The sequence below is a fragment of the Xenopus laevis genome, chromosome 1L (genome assembly GCF_017654675.1).
Source record: "Xenopus laevis strain J_2021 chromosome 1L, Xenopus_laevis_v10.1, whole genome shotgun sequence".
NCBI classification, from domain to species: Eukaryota; Metazoa; Chordata; class Amphibia; order Anura; family Pipidae; genus Xenopus; species Xenopus laevis.
The window spans coordinates 47744918-47767533 of record NC_054371.1 but is presented as its reverse complement, the minus strand read 5'-3'; the positions used below and the strand labels follow the sequence as shown (position 1 = coordinate 47767533).

At 39.5% G+C, this 22616-nt stretch overlaps 1 protein-coding gene across 1 annotated transcript in view; it reads left to right on the top strand.

The window, feature by feature from the left end:
• The window catches only part of wwc2.L (WW and C2 domain containing 2 L homeolog), a 102429-nt gene that overhangs the window by 69959 nt on the left and 9854 nt on the right, over positions 1-22616 (top strand). Inside the window, exons 11-19 of the mRNA XM_041589108.1 lie at positions 1302-1900; positions 7863-7986; positions 8307-8378; positions 8762-8845; positions 12297-12489; positions 16858-17016; positions 17996-18108; positions 18408-18606; positions 20870-21034. Of these exons, the coding sequence (XP_041445042.1) occupies positions 1302-1900; positions 7863-7986; positions 8307-8378; positions 8762-8845; positions 12297-12489; positions 16858-17016; positions 17996-18108; positions 18408-18606; positions 20870-21034 (1708 nt within the window). The remainder of the gene's footprint in view (positions 1-1301; positions 1901-7862; positions 7987-8306; positions 8379-8761; positions 8846-12296; positions 12490-16857; positions 17017-17995; positions 18109-18407; positions 18607-20869; positions 21035-22616) is intronic.

Below are 22616 nucleotides of genomic sequence, written 5' to 3'. Positions count from 1 at the left end.
TAAACTGTAAGAGACCGCTCCAGCTCACCCTGACGTCTTTGACCAGGTGATCAGTGTCCCCACTGTATCCCCAGACAAACTCAATTGTTGGCCGGCACTTCTGAAAAAAAGGCTTTATTGTAGCAGACTGCTGGTAGAACGCCTAACGTGTTTCGGGATTATCCTGAAATGCGTTAGGCGTTCTACCAGCAGTCGGTCACAATAAAGCCTTTTTCCAGAAGTGCCGGCCAACAATTGAGTTTGTCTGGAGATACATATACTATTTATCGATTATTTTAATTAATACATATCTAGGGTTTGTGCTAGTTCTTGCATTAAAGAGACAGTGACACGTTCCAATTTTATCAGGAACGTGTCACAGCGTCCATTTAAGATTTGTGTTGCTCATCTTTTCTAATGGAGTTGCTTCCCTTCAGCTTACTTCTTACTAACCTGGGTCAATCTCTGACATGGCTTGGAGAAGAGCAGCACCTTGAGTTAGGTCGCACTTGATTTGCGGTGTTGCCCAAGGATATATTTATATAAACATGTATATTTATTTTTATATACATGTGTACATACAAAATTCTAGGATGAGGCACTGTTTTTACATTTGCCCCACCCTCAAGCACACATCATTCACTAAGCTGCTGTCCTATTCAAGCCATGTTGGAGACTGACACAGGTTAGGAATTGTGGCGGGATTAGAAGGCCGTTCAATTACCCTTCACATTAATAAGCTCCCCTTACCTGTAGGCCTGAGACACAAGCTGTGACTGGGGAATGGAGTGACTTGTTTATACAGAGAGAACATTTCTTACAATATCCAAATCAAACACAAAGAAGAGTCCTTCTAATTTTGCTCATGTTGAACAAAGGTGTTTTATTGCCCCTTCAATGGCAATATATATTAATCTCACCTCATATTAATATTAGGTCAGGTGAATATATGATTGTTTCCTTCTGTATTTATTTTCAGTCTTGCATAAGACTGAATGCCATGATATACTGCTTTAGAACTCCTTGAGAATGTCCAATAAAGGGGCAAAGTCACTGAAAACAGTAGGTAGTAGTAGAAAGTAGGTAGTCGAGAAGACCAGACCTATAAACAGAGACCACCTCATTTTTCTCATAGATTTTACAGAGAGATACAATTAACGTATGCTATTGCATGTACTCCACTATACTAAAGCCAATTCAGTTGGAAGATGCTGTCAAACTCAGGGCACCAGCCAAGCAGGGCAGTAAAATCCATGGCATTAAGCGGTGGAGTTTATTGAAACAATGGTTTAATATTTTTGTTTTTCTTCTCAATATTATAGCCTCTCGGCCAGCACGTTATCAGTGTCTTCTGGAAGCAGTATTGGCTCCTTAGCCTCAAGTCGCGGCTCTCTGAATACATCAAGTCGCGGATCACTCAATTCCCTGAGTTCTACTGAATTGTATTACAATCAAAATGAACTGGCAGCAGACTTGGACTATCAGTACAAACTGGACTTTCTCCTACAGGAGAAAAGTGGGTACATTCCCTCTGGGCCCATCACCACCATACATGAAAATGAAGTGGTCCATTGTCACGAGAGGATAGACTACACCAACTGCCCAACTTCCCAGCAGGACACGCAAGATGCCAAACCTCCTAAATCTGTGACATCACTTTCTTCTCTTTCTTCCCTGTCATCACTTTCCCCACCAGGCTCTCCCCCAGTTTTGGAAGGGGTGTTCTCCTTATGTACTCAGGACTCTCTTAGGACAGGTTTTGAGATCTCAGAGCTTCCTGAGTCCTTTGCAGATATGAACTTACATGAGAATCTGCAACTGATGGAATCTGTTTCTGAAGATTCTCAAGCCTTGGCAGAGAGGAAGACTACAGGGGAAGGCTTGAGGCACCAGTCTTCAGTAACGCAAGAACGAAGGACAGGTAAGCAAAGATCACATTTCTTGGCCTAGAACAGTTATTGTAAATCAGTTCCCTTTATGTTCCATTCCTTCTGCAGTTCCTTATGAGGTCAGTGGTTAATGAAGTTCTCAACTGCAACGGAGGAATAAATCTGGAATTTTAAGCTCTTAATATGTGATTTCAAGCAAAAGATAAATAATGCTGAAATTGGTTGCTGTGGGTTACTAGAACATGAGCAAGTTTTGCATGTTGTTACATTTCCCTTTACTGTCAAAAAAATAAGAAAAAAATCCAAGGTTTCTGTAGTTCACTCCCTTTGCCAGTTCGGATGATCCATTCACCTTCGGATAAACAGCAGTAAAATGTGTGTAGATAAACCAACGCTATAAGCTCTGGATAGACAGAGAAATGATGATATATCGTATAGTATGTCTTAATTAATTGTTACACCCGCAGTGAGGTTAGGGTTAATTATCATTAGGCAAAGTGTCTATATTTCCCTTCACCTGTGGGATTAACTTGCCCTTTAACCAAACTTTACGTGGCACCGTCATTGTTTCCAGATTTTGTACTTACAGACATTTAGGAGTATTGCTTGCGTAGTAAATAGTTGTTGCCCCTTTGTTTTAAAGCGTTTTTAACATCCATCGATTTCTAAAAAGATGTGCTCAACATCATGTTTTCGCTCCGCAAAAGTCGATGGTAGTAGCCGGCGTTGTGTGCGTGCGAAGCTGGGCTCCCTTGGATGACGTCACAGCCGACGCATTTCGTCTCGCAAGACTTTCTCTGTTCTCCTGAAGTCTTCCCCTGCTTTTAATAAAGCAGGGGAAGATATATATACTATATATCATCATTTCTCTGTTCTCCTGAAGTCTTAATAGACTTCAGGAGAACAGAGAAAGTCTTGCGAGACGAAACGCGTCCGCTGTGACGTCATCCAAGGGAGCCCAGCATCGCACGCACACAACGCCGGCTACTACCATCGACTTTTGCAGAGCGAAAACATTGGAGCTGGAAACACCCATGGACTGACTTTTACACGCTAACTTCAAGCATATTTATGTGAGTGCAATTTTCTCTTTTAAACTATTTATTAAAGGTTTTTTACACAATGTTGAGCAAATCTTTTTAGAAAGGTTTGGTTAAAGGGCAAGTTAATCCCACAGGTGAAGGGAAATAGACACTTTGCCTAATGAGGATTAACTCCAACCTCACTGCGGGTGTAACAATTAATTAAGACATACTATACCAGGCATGTCCAAAGCGAGGCCCATCTTCAAATTTACACAGGCCCACTTGGTCCTGCAAATTCTGTATTGTCCTCTACATACAGGCATTAAGATTACAAGTCAGCTTGCACTTTGTAGTTTTTGAACGTCTACATAATTGGGAAACCAAAGCGTAGTTTGAATTCAGCAGGCTGGAAGATGATTTGAAGCAGGGCTTTATTTAGGTCAGTGCTGCCCTTGGCATTGGGCCTCCTCTTGGCCCCTTCCCTGACAGTTGGCACATGTACAGGATAGTCAGTACAAGCGCCAATAGTCGCCCCCTTCTCAGCGTTTATTTTTTTTTATACGTAAAAACCCACTTACAGCATGCGCCCTTCTGTGCGTGATCTGAAGGAAGCCTTGAATAGAACAATGGTAAAACCAAACAGTAATCTAAAATCACAGTTGGTCTGCATTCTGGTTGCTGAGGTTATTGACTACAGCAATGGGTTGCCCTTATAGTCCAGCTTGGACAGAGAGAGAAGTATAGACAGGTAATAATTCTAAATCTATGAAATAGATTATGTGCAACATTGCATGGTGGGTTGATGGTTTTTGGTAGATAAACCTCCAATTCAAAGATTTCAAATATATGTCATTCAAAAATGCACTTGATATGGTCACTGCCTCTCCTAGCCTCTGCTGTACGGTAACCCCTTTGTATGAGCAGCAAGAATCGTGCAATTTAGGTTACGCAACATCAGTATGAAAGCAAAAAACTTTGTTTTTGTGAGACACAGATTCTTTAGATACCATCACCTCGTATAGGTGCAGCAGCTCTGAGCTTTGCCAATCTAATGATCTTATTAGTGTAGAAATAGCAGAGGAGACGTGTTGTTATGCAAAGTCAAACAAAGGCAGGCTAAGTGACTGTTGCCTGTTACAGTGCTCGCCTGCTAAGCAGCCGTTTTGAAAATTCGTATTGCTGAGTGACAAAAAAAATACAGCTTGATTTCTCATTGAATAGACCCCCCACTGCATGAAAACAGTGTGAATTTAATACTTCAGCTTATTTGGGGTAATTTGTGTTTTAAAAAGAGCGTGAAAGGGAAACAGGAGAAATGGGGAACATTTGCTGTGCTGCTCTGCCATCTACTGACCAATCAGGATGTTGCAGATATTCTGAGTATCAATTCATATTTAACATTTAATCAGTGCAGTACTTTTTTAAATTACATTTTATCTACAGGAAAAATATATATTTTTAACACATTTAATAATAATGCTTAGTTTAAACATAATGCTTAGTTTAAAGTATAATATAAATTTCAAGGTTATTTGCATGCACATATTAAGGGGCCCATTTACGTGGCTCGAGTGAAGGAATAGAAGATAAAAAAACTTCGAATTTCGAATTGTCGAATATGGCTACTTCGACCATCGTATAGGCTACTTTCGACCTTCGATTTTGAATCTAACAATTCGTACTAAAAATCGTTCGAATATTCGACCATTCGATAGTCGAAGTACTGTCTCTTTAAAAAATGCTTAGACCCCCTAGTTCGCCAGCTAAAACCTACCGAGGCCAATGTTAGCCTATGGGAAAGGTCCCCATAGGCTTCCTAACAATTTTCTGATCGAAGGAAAATCCTTTGATCGATGGATTAAAATCCTTTGAATCGTTCGATTCGAAGGATTTAATCGTTCGATCGAACGATTATTCCTTCAATCATTCAATCGTAGGAATAGCGCTAAATCCTCCGACTTCGATATTCGAGGTCGAAGGATTTACATTCGGCAGTCGAATATCGAGGGTTAATTAACCCTTGATATTCGACCCTATGTAAATCTGCCCCTAAGTGTTATTGTTGTGTTTCATTATTCAGCTGAAGCTAAGCAAACTGTATAGAACATGCACTGTAATGTCCAAAGTTTTATTTTTACATTGTTGGCGATACCAGTAGAGTGGCATTAACTTGTGTATCTGCTGGAGCAGTGGTAGTGTGTAAGCAGGGAATATGCTCAGTAGGCATTGTCGGCCTGGGGCCCAACAGAGAACCTGATCTGAAGGGCCCCCCAATTTACTCACGAAAGCCCACAAGGCAAAATAATGTGATGGGGACCTTAGATTGTAAACTCACTGGGGCAGGAAAAATGGGAATGTGATAGGAAACTTAGATTGTAAGCTCATTGTGGCAGGGACTGGTGGGAATGTGATAGGGACTTTACATTGTAAGCTCACTGGGGCAGGGACTGAAGATAATGTTACCGGGACCTTAGGGAAGGGTTTTATGGGAATGTACCAATAAAGTAGGTGAACAATAGTATTTATTTATTTATATATATATATATATATATATATATATATATATATATATATATATATATATATATATATATATATATATATATATATATATATATATATATATATATATATATATATACACATACAGACACACACACTAGTACTGCATCAGCTAAGCTTTAAGAATTGCATTCCATTTAATCAAAGTTGGAATTTGGTGCTGGGCAGTCAGATTGTTTACTCACCAGCAGAGGAGTAGCCAAGAAGGTAGCAATAGATGGCTGCAGCTGAGAGGGAACAAGTTGTTACATTTGCTCCAAAAGTTTACGCCACCTTCAAGCAGGTGTTAAAGGTTTGCAATGCACAATTAAAATTTGCAATGCAATAAAAGCCTACTGAAGAATATTACATTGAGGCATTCACAAATTTCTTCTCTATGCGAATTTTATTACATTTCTCCCTACATGTGTTTTAGCAGGGGCTAGTTGCAGTTTTGTCTATTTAGTAGCCACAACAAGTAGCTGCTACTAGTAGCTCCAGAGCTACAATACAATACAAGACAATACTGAGAACTGCCTCTGCTAAAACACATGTAGGTGGTTATTTATCAAAGGTCGAATTTGAGAGGTTTTTTTAGCCCTAAAGTGACTTAAGTTATAGGGTTGATGTCACATCCTCTAAATTGCATCTGTAACAGCTAACGAGACATAATGTAACAATTCTATTTGCATTCCCATCAGTCTACAACATTATTTTAAAGGACATGTAACCCCCCCACAAACAAAAATTTAATCCGTGAACAGCCTCTTTGAAATCTTTAGATAACTGCCACTGCACTGCAACTTTAACTGGTTGTTAAAGGGTTAATAGGCCGCAGCATCCCCTTAATCACTTAGTATTCCTTCTCCTCCTCTAACCCACTCTGCCCCCCCCCTTGTTGGCTCTAAGCATTCTCCGTTCTTCTCAGCTCAGATTACTTAACACCTCCTCCAGTCTAACAGCCAATGAAGAGACAGCATTACTGGTTCCCACAGAAACTCTAGATGTCTGATCCTATTTTTTTCTCCTATCCACCTCTCCTCAGCTCAGCTTAACCATTACAGTGCTCAAACCCAGCAGAACTTTTTATCAAAGTATGTTGTGCCTATGTAAACTTGCATTCTGCATTGCATGAACGTCCTAATGTTACTGATGATGTGTCATTGGGAAAATGGCCGTCGGATGACAGCTGCTATTTGTTTTAGGAAAATGTGATGGAGGTGCTATATGAAGTACAAATAATGTGGCTTGGTTGGGGAAGATCTGCCCAACTTGGTACATGTAGGAAAATGTAGGCTTTACTTGTCCTACATGATATTAGCACGTACCAAAACGTACCAGAGTGCAGCGTCCTTCCATAGTAAATCAGAAATTCTTGTGTGTTCTCTTTCAATTTGTCGACCAGAACTGCGTCCCGCTGGTAGGATTCCAGGGGCAGTAAGTGTGAAGTCCTTCCAGAGTCAGCATCTGCTTTTGTCAGAGTTTCATGATAGCTGCAGTTATTCCTAGGGGTAATCAATAAATCATGTCACCACCTTAACTCCCAGTACAAAAGGGAAAAATGAAAGGCCTCTTTATCATGAGAGAGGGGGGAAATCAGCATTCTTCTGTAATACCTTAAGAAAAGACATTCAGCAATCAAATCAGCAACGTGAGGCTTTAATACTTGAAGAATCTTAACAAGATCAGCTCGGAAGGGGCTCACAGTGCATGCCAACACTCTTTATGACTCGTAGATGAAAGGCCCACGTAGAACTTGAGAATACGTCTTTAAACAAAGGCATTTGCCACACTGTAGGAGACGCGCATGTGAACGTGGGCTTCAGATACAAAGTTGAGAGGTTCAGCACATGGTGGAATATATTCAATGGGACAAGAAAGCTTTTCTTTCAGACTCCCTAGATGTAACCCCTAAGGACGTTTTAGAAGCTTTCATGTTTCAAATAAAATAGCGTTCCTTTTTATTGGCACAAAGAATGTCCGTGAAGTTGCTCTCTACCAAAACCCAATAAAATTGAAAAATGAATAGCAAGTGGCACCTTTACCAAGAAGGCAGCGCGGGCGAACGGCAAATAGATATAGAGCTTTCTTTTTTTATATGGAGTTTTATTTTGGGCTAATCGGTTTAACTCCATGACTACTTGACTCCCTTGTCTATTCAGATTTTCAGAACATACCATGGGGCTTCAACACACTTTATACATAGGGCAAAATGTGTCCTTTTATTTAAATTCTCACTTCTTTTCATTGTTGCCTTTCCTTGCAGAACCATTGATAAGCCCAGCACATATCAGCAATTCTGTAGGTTTTATTACGTATTAATTACTAGAGATAAGGCTCCAGTGGGAAGTAGTTTGCTCAGATAACAACTGCCTGGGGAAGGGTCATAAGAAGATGTGAGTGAGATTGAATATCCGTTTCCTTTTAGATGTTGAGTTCCCAAGGAAGAACCCTGACCGTGTCCAGGAGGAAAAAGCTACGTGTGTATCTGCAGCCGTATCAGACGAGTCAGTGGCTGGCGACAGTGGTGTATATGAACCATCCGTAAAACCGTAAGTACCTGCAGGAGGGAAACTTGAATACCATGAAATCTGCCCTGTGTATCACTCCTTTTAAGGAGCTTCTAGAAACCATCCTTAAATTCTGAAATGCATTTCACTATTTGATGCAGAACTCGCTAACTTGCTTTTCCCCACGCCCAGTGGCCTGTGGCCCTTTCCAGTCAAGTGAATGGGAAGCAAGTTATCCATTGGATAAGCTGCCAAAATAACGATTTTATAGCTGATTATTGGGGCCTCGGGAGCTGGAATATTTGACTGATTGTTCCGTTTTCTTTTTATAACTAATAAACATTTTTCATTTTATCCAACAGTCCTTGTGAGGATCCAGTGTTTAATGATGATTATTCTATTCTGGGAGCAGCTCAAGCTCAGTTAATCCTTAGGTAAGGTAATTTACAAATTAGGGATGCACCCAATAAAGGATTCGGTTCGCGATTTGGCCTTTATCAGCAGGATTCGGATTCAGACGAATCCTTCTGACCAGCCAAACCGAATCAGACTCCTAATTTTCATATGCAAATTAGGGGTGGGAGGGAAATCAGGTGACTTTTTGTCACAAAACAAGGAAGTAAAAAATGTTTTCCCCCTTCACACCCCTAATTTGCATATGCAAATTAGGATTCGGTTCGGTATTCAGCGGAATCTTTTGCGAAGGATCCAAAATAGTGGATTTGGTGCATCCCTATTACAAATACTAGGGTACCAATATAATGTGGTATCAAAGCACTGCAAACCTAATCGCTTCTCTCTGTTGTTCTTCTTCCAGATATGATTCAGGAAATTCCAGCTTTGTGATTATAATTGTCAAGGCACGGAACAATCTCTCCTATGTCCAGTTTGGTTCCAGAATGTAAGTAAAAACTTTTACAGGTGCTCTTCCCACACTGGTTTCCTCTATATAAAACTTTGCATTGCTACGACCAGCCTTTGGACACTGCATTGTCTCATCAGATTGCAGTTGGTTACCCTACACAGAAAATCCAAGTTGTCGACACGTCTCATCCATGTAAATAGGAGGTCTTAGTTGGTGGGAAGGGATAATGTTAAATCACCTTCTTACTTGACATGCCATAGTGTGGCCCGCTCACAGCTAATCAGACATCAGTGTATTTTAATGGGCCAGATTGCATGGCAGTAAGTCCATATATAGCAGTAAGGAGCAATTTATGCAGCTACAACAGTTGGTACATTTCAATTCTGTCCAGCAGATGGCACCTTGTGAAGTAACTGGTCTTATTCATGCCTATGTTTTTATAGTAGAGGCACAAACACAAAATGCATTACTTTCCAACATTCAGTTGCTCCTTTATCCATTAGAAGCCGAGCATAGATTAAAGATTTAATTTTCAAAGCAGCTAATTTAGCACTTCCCATGCATAAGGATACATAAGATTTTCGGTCATACATAAAATATACATCCCTGTATAAAATAATCTATGCTGGGAGGTGGAAAGCCCTACTTATAATAGTCAACACCTGGATTTAACTGCATTATTACTTGGAGGTACATTTCCATTACTTACTTGTCATTGGGTTTTATTTATAAGCATGTTACAAATTACGATGTAAATATACAATATAAAACAAGAGAGATCATTTTATATGGTAATTTATTTAAAAAAAACTGAATATATTGATATACCCTGAAATATGCAGGATTTCTTTATATGTGAACACACTATGAATGCATATCCCTAAAATGTAACTATCTACCATATGGTCTTTCTGCAAGAACCTGCAAATGGGCCTCTAATATTATTCAGGTCACATTTGAAAAAGCATATTTACTATATTTATGAAGGAGATGTACACACTCAAAAAAATGTACATACAATTGTTCAGAGTGTAATTTTTAATTCATTGTTTTTTAGTTTTCAAGATATTAGCAATTTGTAAGCTTCAAGTATAATTACTTTGGAACAATATCGCCACCTGCTGGCCATTTTGGCTAACTTTTGACAGTCAGGCACAAATTAAATTCCTTGGAAAACAGCGTCTTGTGAAAATGTTAATTTCTAATAAAATTGTTTTTAAATCTACACCAGCCGTTTGCAACCAGTGAATATGGTGAGCCGTTTATGTGCAACTGAGGATCCAAATGACCGACAGGTGGTGCTATTGTTTCACATTCACATTATATTAACAGTCTATAAACTGCTAATATCATGAGAACTATAGAAAATGTTATGTAAATTGTAAAAGGTGCTTAGACGAGCACTCTCAGCAATTTTACAATCATTTGTTTCCATAAATACATCAAAATGAATGCTGCTTTGCTTTACAATGACTTTGGGGAATATTATTTAGTTATGTTTTTGCCAAAAGAATAAACTACCAATTTATTTCTCAGTTCTGTTCATATGTTGTAAACAAAATGCTTTGCCTATTTTTCTTTGTGATAGAATGAAATCAGCAAACGCCCCCCGTTCTGATAGGTTCTTGTCACTGGCACAAGCGCTGAGAAACAGTTAACATGACTTGAGATTGCTCAGCTTCACATTGACTTCCGTTTAGAATCAACCTTCAGGAAGAGAGCACCAGTTCCCTTTATAAGTTAAAATAGAAAATTTACTCTCAAGTTCTGAGTACTTTTTGTTCCAGTAGATATAAAAGTTCAAAGGGGAGGGATGCGATACAATGGAGACTGCTGTTTTGGTTGATGTCTGATTTATCTCTTTCATCTTGATATTGCCTTCCCTAATTGCAACTACATAAGCTTTTCTTTCGCCTTTTCTCGAGGATTAAAAGTCTCATAAGCGCTTTCAAATTATGAAAGCAGCGGCATTACAGAAATTGCCATGCAAGTTCTTCAATAGCTGCCTGGCATGTCGTGCTCAGGAGACTGTGCTGGGACACAGAAATGTACTTGTTGACACAGACATTAGAACGCCCTCATTTCTTAGAGGTTTGCAAATCACTATCCCGCTGCGCACCTCCGCCGAAAACATTCACTTCACGTTTGATTTTTATACAATGTATTCGCAGAGCACTCTGAAAGCCTTTTTTTTGTACCATTCATAGAACCAGTTCAGTTTTATTTATGGGTAATTTTTCTATTATTCAGATCAGTTATGTTTGTTATTTACTATGGGCGTTGGGTGAAGGGTCCACACAAATGACAACTTATATTTTGTATAGTAAAGTTGCAGTTTCTTTGCCAGAACTCTGAGCTGAGAAGGTATCTCAAAAAGTGTCTGCTGATTACATAACTTTGAGAGCTGTACTTCTCTACCACTGAACTACTGAGAAATTGTAGTTTTTTATTAGGACCCTTACTTGCTATTCATTTGGTTTTACATTCCTGCTTATGAGAAACTATTGGGTCAAAATGAAAAATGCTGCCTTTTATCCCAAAGACGTGCCCTAATTAGATGTTTCAAAACCCAGGCCCACCCACCCCCTCTATAAATAACAGGTGTCTATAAATAATTGGATGAGACTGGCAAAAAGCTTGAATACTTTTATTGAGTTTTTCTCTAGCGATGTGTGGGTTGACATGAAACCCAAGGTGACTCATGGGTTGGGTTAGGTGGGTTTGGGTTGACATGAAACCCGAGGTGACTCATGGGTTGGGTTAGGTGGGTTTGGGTTGACATTTGGCCAACTGTAGCAGGTTAGGGTTGGGTGCGTTTCAGACTGGGGAATACACTCCACCACTGCTCCCAAAGATTCCCTGTGTGGGAACCAGGGGCGTGTAGAGAAAAGCGTACAGAGCGAGAATATGCGGATGTGGGTCATACAATGGCAAAACTTTTAGGGTTAAGGTTGGCTGTGGGTTAAGGTTTTGCAGATTAGGGCCAGGTTCAGTTTTTCCTGATCTGCACATCACTTTTGTCAGCCATACACACTGACTGCCAGTAGAGGCTGTGTTGCCAGTTATGAATGGGTAAATGTTAACTAGTTTCTGTACATTATTATTGCCACATAATTACCGCAGCCACCTTTTTTTTCCAGTGACTGTGTGTGTATTTGTCAGCGTATTTATAATTTGTGAGTTTAAACCTTGGTAACTTTTTGGTTGGGAGCTCTATTGGATGTTCTATAAACTGCTGTTCCAGTGGAGTGAGGTTGGGGTTTTTATGTTGTTCATATCTGGTCTTCTATAACTTACCTAGTTCCTGTACTGTAATATGTATTCAATAAACATAAGCAAATGAATTGCCATATGAATTTCTACAATATGATAGATATTTTGTTTATGTATTTAAACAAACAATGGTGTGACGTACCAAATAAAACCCTATTGCCATATTTTCTTGTGTCCGCTTGAGTCACAATGTACAATGCTATGTTTGTTGCAGATATTTCCGAGTCGCTGTCCTTCCGTCCTCGAATGATACCAGCTGCCTCTTCCGGACCAAAGTCTACCCTGCGACTGAGTCTGTCTTATTTAATGAGCTGTTCCGAGTATCCATTTCACAGACTGCCTTGCAGCAAAAAACCCTGAGAGTGGACGTGTGCTCTGTTGGCAGAACACATCGAGAAGATTGCCTGGTATGTTTTGAGCTACATTTTCAACTTTATATTCTAGTTAATTTCACATTAACACATTGTGTTGTCCTAGTTTGAAACCACTCTTTAGATTCCAAGAAGAATCCATGCATATGCTTTAATCATCTCAAACCCAATAAGTATAAACAGATTATATATTATTTACTCTTATTATATAGTGGCATGCGTGTGTGCTCCGCCCCTACCGTGATGTTGGGGCAGGCGTGACTAAATAAATAGGCACATCGGCTTAGGGTCAGGTTCGGGTTCTTGGGGGTTGGGTTAGGGTTTTTCTCGACCGGCAGTATAAGCATAAGTATAAGGTTAATCCATCTCCACAATGGTCCACTGATCAAACAGAAGCATTCCACGGAGGTTGGATACATTATTCGTTAGAGGCACATTTATCAAGGATCGAATATCGTATTCAAGTTTTTTTTATAACTGTAATGAATTTGATTTTACTCGAAATTCGATTGGGGGGTTATTTATTAAAAACAATTGAATATCTTAAACTCGGACTAATTTTACCGACCCGAAAACTCGAACCAGATTCGATTTCAACCAAATTTTTTTGGAAGGCTACAGACATCTCCAAATCGGCAGGTTTTAGGTGGTGAATAGTCGAATTCAAATTCTTAAAGAGCCAGATTATGATAAATCTCGAAAATCAAATTTGATTTTTTTTTTTTTACGTTTGGATAACTCCCTAGTCAAATTGGACAGTTTTGACCATAAAAAAAATTAGAAAATTCAAATTTTCAATTCAACCCTTAATAAATCTGCCCCTTAGTGTGGCATAAGCATAAGCAGGGGTAGAGCAGGCCAAGCAGATAAAACTTAGGTAGGTTGTGTCTACATTCAGAAACCCCACTCCAACACTGTAAAATCTGATACTTTTGCCTAGTACAGTGCTGTCCAACCGGCGGCAGTGGGCTGGACCCCCCCCCCTTGTGTGCCCCCCACACACATGAAAGTCTGCCTGCTGTGACTTTACCTTGGGTAAGATTTGAAAAGTATCAGTACTGAGATTAATTGACCCCATGCATTGCTTACACCTCAAATTCCTACAGCAAGATTTTGCATTGTAATCCACCCTGCATTGTTCAGACCTGTGACACCTCTATTGTTCACTCGCTAAAGCCCTGTACTGTTCACACCTCAGACCCAGACTGAAATTGCCCACATTGTTCACCTGTTCATATTCATGCAAACTGCTGGAGGGGCACCAGCACTGTGTCACTGTATGTAGCACATCTTAGAGTGGACCTGATAGGTTTCCCTGTCTCCTGCTCTATTCTGCATGCCCTATGCTCCCTGTGTGTGCCATACTCTGCCTGCCCTACTCTACCTGTAGGACATGAGCCTGCTAGTATTTGTTCTGAGGGTTTGTTATAATTTGGAAATTGATGTTAGGGGTCCCTAAGGGCAAACAATCATGTGCTGGGGGTGCTGTGTTATCCCCAGCAGAGAAGGAGACATATAGATTTAAGGATATGTCTTAATATAACTTACCGTATATACTCGAGTATAAGCCGACCCGAGTATAAGCCGAGGTACCTAATTTTACCTACGAAAACTGGGAAAACTTATTGACTCTAGTATAAGCCTAGATACAACTACAGCCCTGTCTCCCAGCAGCACACATTCTGCCAAAGCGACCCCCCCAGCGATCAACCGGACTTCTTTGCAAAGTTGATGGTGACAGAGAATTGCCAAACGGATTACTGTGTGCATTGTCCCACTGTCCCACTACCATGTGCAGAGGGTGCTGTTTGATATTGCCATCACTGTTAATCTTTCGTATAACCAACAGAGGGCGCTGTGTGATATTGCCATCACTGTTAATCTTTCATATAACCAACAGAGGGCACTGTGTGATATTGCAGTCACTGTTATTCTTTCATATAAAATCCACAAAATATTGCAGCACTCCCAGATAATAAAACCGCCTTTATTAGCACTTTACATTGGCACAGCAACGTTTCGGACCTCCTGGTCCTTTCTCAAGCTGACAAAGTATATACATACAGGTTCACAACTTCCTTAAATACCCACTTCTGCAATGCCCTCTAGTGGTTATAATAAATCGATACATTGTATCAACTACTTTGTATCACAGCACAGTTGTAAATTATACAATGTATACATTATAAACTAACTTAGCTTTTGTTGTTTCACTTGCACAATCATTGATGGCCACTAGAAAATAAAACAAAAGTAGATACCTCATTAAAAACATCTAAAATATTAAAAAAGACTGCCATCCTTATAGCAATGGATTTAACTCATATTCTTTATTTAGACCCCCTGGGTCTTTCATATAACCAACAAAGGGGGCAGTGTGATATTGCAGTCACTGTTATTCTTTAATATAACCAACAGAGGGCGCTGTGTGATATTGCAGTCACTGTTATTCTTTCATATAACCAACAGAGGGCACTGTGTGATATTGCAGTCACTGTTATTCTTTCATATAACCAACAGATGGTGCTGTGTGATATTGCAGTCAATGTTATTCTTTCATATAACCAACAGAGGGCGCTGTGTGATATTGCAGTCACTGTTATTCTTTCATATAACCAACAGAGGGCGCTGTGTGATATTGCAGTCACTGTTATTCTTTCATATAACCAACAGAGGGCGCTGTGTGATATTGCAGTCACTGTTATTCTTTCATATAACCAACAGAGGGTGCTGTGTGATATTGCAGTCACTGTTATTCTTTAATATAACCAACAGAGGGCGCTGTGTGATATTGCAGTCACTGTTATTCTTTCATATAACCAACAGATGGCGCTGTGTGATATTGCAGTCACTGTTATTCTTTAATATAACCAACAGAGGGCGCTGTGTGATATTGCAGTCACTGTTATTCTTTCATATAACCAACAGAGGGCGCACTGTTATTCTTTCATATAACCAACAGAGGGCATTGTGGGATATTGCAGTCTCTCCCCAAGTGAACTGTTGGTATAGGAATGATTAAAAGTGACTGCAATCTCAGCTACTCTGGGTCGGGTACCGCTGACCGGAGTATAACCCGAGGTAGACTTTTTCAGCACATTTTGGATGCTGAAAAACATATGAGTGATATTCCTGCAGTGAGCACCAACTATTTGGTTTTTTCATCTGCTACCACCATTTATTTGGATCATGGTGTGGTTTAACGTGGGTGTGGCTTAAATACAGGGCGTGGTCAACACTGGCTTCCATTATCGGCCTTCAACCACATTAGCCAGAAAAATTCTGTCCCTGTGTACCATAGAAATTGGACAGCACTGACCAGTAACGTAACTAGAAATTATTTTTCAGGCACCCAAAATGTCTATAGTGGTTGACCTGTTTTACCAATATTTATTCAAATTGTATATGAATTAGGGCCTCTATACCTCCTGGGCCCCCCTGCAGCCACATGGTCTGCTTTCTCTGTAGTTATGCCCCTGGCACTGACCTAGTATATAACATAGTGTGTTGCTATGAAAGACTGTAAGAACCATGTACCAAATGCCCACCTGAAGGTAACTGTACCAAGAACAACAAACCCCTGCAAAAAAATGTCTACTATTATCTTATCAAATTGGGGAGGGGGTTGTAATTATGTGTACAGCGTGCTTCTCTATGACCTTGCGGAGACACCAGCCTATGAGTATCCTTTCCAAAAACACTAGCGTTAGCATCAGCTTGAGTTATAGATGCCTTGTAAAGGACTTGATCAAACGTTTACTTTTTGTTTTTCTGTCCCACCTAGGCCACCAATGCCCATTGCATCGTTTTAGCAAGTCACAGATGTCTTTTTATACTTAACAAAAATTGTCAATCACAGACCAAGGTTAGGTAATGAAAGCTTTAGGAAGGTTCTGTACTTCCTGAAACCATCCATTGTAAGGACTTATTATTTGACTACATTAAATTGCTTTCTGGTCTCTTTAGTAAAATAAATATTGTATAGAACACTGCTTAGATAACATGGGCTCCAGGTGGTGAGGCTGCTGCGCGGCATCTTGATTATCCGGCGGCGCAGAATGGTGCTCCACAGGAATATCTTGGATAGCCGTAAGCACAGCATAATGCGCAACAGGAATCGGTTCCCTTCACATGAACCCAGTTTCTGTTTTTATCGATCGTAGCATGTCTGTTAGCAAAAAAGAGTGAAAATACAAATTATTCCTTTTGACCTGTGCGGTGTGAAGTCCCGATCAAATGTATTATAAATGCACTTTGGGTGGTTTTTTGTTAAAATTGTCTCAAACGTGAAAAATGCATTTCAGTTGTTGGGGAAAAAAAGAAAAAGCTTTTACGACTGCTTAAGGGAGCAAAAAAATATATACAAAAAACAGCAAAATAACTCTTCTTTTTCAACCTTTGTAGGCTGGAATGCAGATCAGCTTGGCAGACTTCTCCTTTTCTAATGATGTCCATACTCAGTGGTATACCTTGCTGCCTTCCAGAACCATTCCTCTTCATAAGGAGCAGCTTGAGAAATCCATATTGAATGCAAGCAATGACCTCCCAGCAGCTTTGGATCTGGTATGCTGGGTATTCTTCCTAATGGCTTCAATATATTTAGTGACATTGCACCTTGGGTTCAGCAGACGATCATCACCCCACCTTGTCTTGTGTAACGGTTGCTGTATTTTGGTATTCCAAGCAGCTCTGATGCATCAACTGACTTCACAGTCCAATAAAGATACACCAAATCGACCATTCCTAAATGTTCAGCCAAACCCATAAGCTCATGAACAGGACCATTGAATTAGTGTTGAATTTTCTCCAGTTTAAATTGTTTTTTAACAATTTTTAATTGGTTTTTACTCTTATTCAATATAATATTTACAGGAAAAAAAATATAACCCGGAAAGCAACAGAGTCAATTTTTAACAGTTATAACAGATCAATTAACTAGTCCGTATCTAGTTTACCGGTAAATTGTTACTGAGGATTCTAATTCATGTCAATATTTGGCCAAATTTTTGTGGGGGATTTGGTATTCCAATTATGAATTCTGTGCATCCCTACAGTTCAGAAATGCCTGAGATAACCATTTAAGCGGCCAGCAGTAATTTGATATGGTTTAATTTTAAGAATTTTTTTTCTTCCATTGCCAAAGGTGTTCTTGTATGCAACATTTATAGGTCCAGGTATAGGATTATGTAGAATGCCTGCAATCTGTGGTTTCCGGATAAGGGATCTTTACGTAATTTGCATTACCATACCTTAAGTCTGCGCAAAGATACTTTATACCCAATAGGATTGTTTTGCCTCCACTATGGATTCATGCTTAGTTATTATCAAGTACAATGTACTGTTTTATTAATTCAGAGAAAAAAGGAAATTATTTATCAAAAATAGAATTCTAAAATGTAGGCAATACAGACATTTATTTTGGTTTACCTCATGTTAGCAATGAAAGGGGTTCAAAAAAATAGGAGCGATTGTAAAGAGAAACTATCACTCTTTCTGAATTGTTGTCCTTTTATACTGATTGCCACCTCTCTGTGCCTGCTAGGATGCAGTGTCCGCATTGCTGGAAAGGACATCTGCAGAGCTCGAAGCAGTGGAGCAAGAACTGGCCCAAGAAGAAGATGACAATCAGGAACAGTTATGTCCTGGTGATGATTGGTATGTAATAATACAGTCATTATAGAAATGTATGTTTTATACATCACAATATTTCAACATTTAAAATCTGGCACACTCCTATAAGTGTTATTTCTTTGGTTCTTCACGGCAGAAAGTAAACACAAAAGCAAGAGTTTAGGATCTGAATTTTGGGAAATCCTATTTGGGGTTGAACCTCTTAGTGTGTAAAAAACAGAATAAAAGTGTGCTCCAGAAGTTTAATACTATATATATATATATATATATATATGCATATGCATATGTTTTACATTGACCACTGTCTATATTTATGTTTCAAGGCCAGAGGTGGCACCAGAAGATTCGTTTGGCACCCTGGAGGAACATGAGGAGGCAGGCCTGCTGCTGAGTGGTGAATACTACGCCGTGCCTTTGCAGTTGTCCTCTGACACGGCAGAGATATCCCAAGAGCTTTATGAAGAAGCAAGTAACTGGGACTCTGCGATTTCTTCTCTCCCTCAAGCTGAGCCTCCAACTCTGGTACGTTTTGCATCTGTCCCTCTCTCTGTTTTTCTTGCTGCATACTTTGCAGTCAGCTATGTCTCTTGGCCAGAGAGCAGCAAGATTTTATTGCTTACCGGAAATAATGTAACTTGTAAGATTTTGATAAATTGAAAATGCCAAGAGGGTCTCAAGCTGGATATTTGCACACAGTGCTTTCTTTATTCACATGATGATTTCTTGAAATCCTATTTATTTTCATTGGAGCCCTTCCATTGACACAACTAATACAACCTTGTAATGAGGATCACTGCCTGGGCAAGCTCGCCCCTGCAATGCACTGTGCATGCATCATAATATATCTACACACAGTGAGACCAGGCTAAATCATAACTGAATATTACCATGCTGCTCGGGGTTTTTTTTAGCCAGATAGAATTTTATTTTTTCCACTAGATGCTGTCATTTCCTTGCCCAGTTTAACTTCAAATAGCAGCCAAGTACAAGCTGAGAATCATATTATTGTGCAAGGTAAATATCAGTTTAAGCGATATTAGTTTATTTAGGAAAATAACCATCCAATCTCTTATTGTAAATGAATCCCCATCTCTGCAGCTGTTGCAAATGCCAACTCCCTTCAGCGAGCTATTGACTGGCAATGTCCCCAGGAGTAAAGTTCTGAGGCTTTAACCCTTGTCATGTATAGCAGCACACCCATCAATATTCCTGTGCCCAGCTTGTTCAGGCCTTTCTTTATTACCCATGTCAGCACTTCATTACACTCGGGCTTGTCTTTTTATATGATTGGCATTTACTTTAATGGAATAAAATAATTGCAATGAAATGCAGGTTTTGTGTTTTCACACTGGCCAGGTTTTTCCATAAACAAAAAAGCATATTATTGTTAAATAAATTATGAGGCAATGTTATAGCAAATACAAGTTTAATCCAGGCCTTCTAACCTTTAGCAACTAAGATATTTGCTTTTAAACAGCAGACCAATAAATTCTACATGGTGATTGGCTGCTATTGGATAGTGGGTCTAGAGCGGTGGTCCCCAACCAGTAGCTCATGAACAACATGTTGCTCCCAGTGGCCTCAAAGCAGAGGCTTATTTTTGAATTCCTGACTTGGAGGCAAGTTTGGTTTCATAAAAACCAGGTGCACTGCCAAACAGAGCCTCAATGTAGGTTGACAATCCACATGGGGCAACCAAACCAGCACTTATTTGGCACCCCAAGAACATTTTTCATACTAGTATTGCTCCCCAACTCCTCTTACTTCTGAATGTTACTCATGGCTTCAAAAGGTTGGGGATCCCTGGTCTAGAGAAACTAGAACATACAAAATCACTGAAAGATCCCTTATCCAGTAAACACCAAGCATTTCTGATAATACATCCTATACCATCTTAGAGTAAGTTATAACTGTAACTTTCAGTACTGATGCTGGAGTAATGCATTGTTTACACATTATTATTTACACCTCCTATCAAAAAGCATATTTACAGAGAAGTTAATTTTACTAAATCGCTACTGAAAGTTGTAATTCACTAGAAGCTACGGGCTGCAAGTTGGAAACCCTTGACATAAATACAGGCTTAATAAAATAGCATAACATATATTAATAATACAATAATTTGACTTGAAACGGTGATTCTGACTGGCCAAGGGAAGCCCTTTAGGATGACAGTTCATGCTCATTAATGAAACAATTAGGGATGCACTGAATCCAGGATTTAGTTCGGGATTCGGGCTGGAAACAAAAGGAAGTAAACATTTTTTTCCCCCTTTTTCCTTTTCTGCCACTTATTTGCATATTCAAATTGGGATTTGGATCAGTATTCGGCCTGGATCTTTCACAAAGGATTCGGGGATTTGCCCAAAGCCCAAATAGTGGATTCAGTGCATCCCTAGAAACAATAGGTAAAAAGACAAAAAAGGAACTCGGTACAGTGTGTACGTTACAAAATACCCTTTGATGCAGAATTAGTGCCTGATTTAACAGTAGTTTCCCTTGCACTGTAACATAAGCAAAACCACAGTGTAAACCAGTCCAGGCTTCCAACAACATCATTATGAGAACATTCTTTTAAAATCATATGAAATTCATTGCAGAACCAATGAGGTGCAAGAGCCTACTAACAGTGAACATTCTTACCTCTAAAGTTGCCTCCTAAACCTCAGTATTATCATGAAGTCTTTGTCTTTGTTAGACAGGCTAGTATTTGAGCATACTATGCTGGGTATCTGTTATTCATGAAAAGCTAATCTTTTTTTTTTACCTTGATCTCCAATGACAGGTGGACAAGGAAACTAATACGGAAGAAGCACTTCGGGAAAATCTTTCAGTCCGACCAAAAGAGAGAGCTAACCTTGGATCCAGGCAACGGCCGTTTGTTCGAAACAGCATGATTGTTCGCTCTCAGACCTTTTCCCCGGGAGAGAAGAACCAATATATATGTAGGGTAAGGATGCAATGAAAATATTTTATCGTTCTATCACACGTTAGACTAAGTAAAATACCTTTGGCTGTCTGCTGAGAAATAAACCTCTAGTATTATTTGCTACCTATAGAAGTGTCACTAGGGGTCAGTATGGGTATATACCCTAGTATAGGGGGTCACTGTGGGCATTCCATGGGCTGTTCGTGGTGGTTACCAGGTTAACCCCAGCTATGCTGTTTCCAGCATTGAGCTTTGAGAAGTATTCAGTACATTAGAACTTGGTTTTCAAATATTTTGCACTAAGCAATAAAGAGGTGTGTGACAATTTATGACAACAATTTATGCACGGTGCAGTTTACTTAGGTGGGTACTACAAAATACATTCATTTTAAAGTTGGCATAAGGTCAGCCATGCGGCTTCTTCATTGCCCAGTCATACAAAAGCATAGCCTCAATTTGATTGCTGTTATAAACAGTTATTTACATTTACAGGTCCAACCTTGTTTAAAAAAACCAAAACATTTGCGGACTAGCTCCTACTGAAAAGGGGCAAACTGTAAGCCAAAAATATAATATGCATAAATGCCTTGTGACAATAACGGTTATGGTTCATATATGAAAATAGCAAAGATAACTAGAAACACTTGTATTTATTGTATGATATTGCCTGGAAAGGACTGTGTGCTTATTGCCCAATTAAAGGCCAACTGTGCTTATTGTTTCTGGCCCATTACAGCTAATTGGAGGAGAGGCTGTAAAGTCAGTATACAGTAAGTCTTTGCATATTTCTTATTTTTAAGAAACTGATCATTATGGCTCATGATCCCGGCCGTGATTTAGTCAAGACAACTGACATGACAAGCCCTGGCTCTTGAAATTACAAAACATTAGCCGGTAGCTCTAAGTGATTCCTCACATTACAGTCCCTGGCATATACCCACACCACCTCAGTAGAAGTCATTGTGCAAGCTACACATTAGAAAACCATCATTTCCAGGAAGCTTATAAATCGGCTATACTAATGGTATATAGATCAAATATCAGCAGATAATCTGCATTCATTTTAAGGGAACAATCACAATGAACCAGCTCCCCTACTCAATGAATTTGCCGGAAACATCAATCAGACATTGATAATCATATGTTCCTCTTGTAAACTGACCGGCTGGATCCTGACCAGAAATTGCATTATCTGCCCTGAGATTAGGCCACGCCTCTCATATCATATGCAGCGGCGTTAACTCTTCATAGAGCTGTATCCGTTCAATAGATTCTTGCCAGGAGATCTGCTGCCTCAGCTACTAATTGCCACCATGTTCCTTGGATACAAGGTTTTATCAGTAAAACAGAAAGCACGAATCTCATACATCTTCTATAGAAGTAGCAAGTGACAGTTAAAAAGCCTTATTATGTATTATCGTGGTTTGAGAGTGTCCGTTAATTGAAGAATGAAACACCTTCTTTTAGCCAAGACCACCAAGGGGAAATGTAATATTGGTTGCTAATGCAAAAATCGTTTGCAAAGTGAACAATTTTGCCTTTCGACCTAGCAACAGTAGGATATCGATTGCAAATTTTATAGTTTGCACCAGTGTGCAGTTTA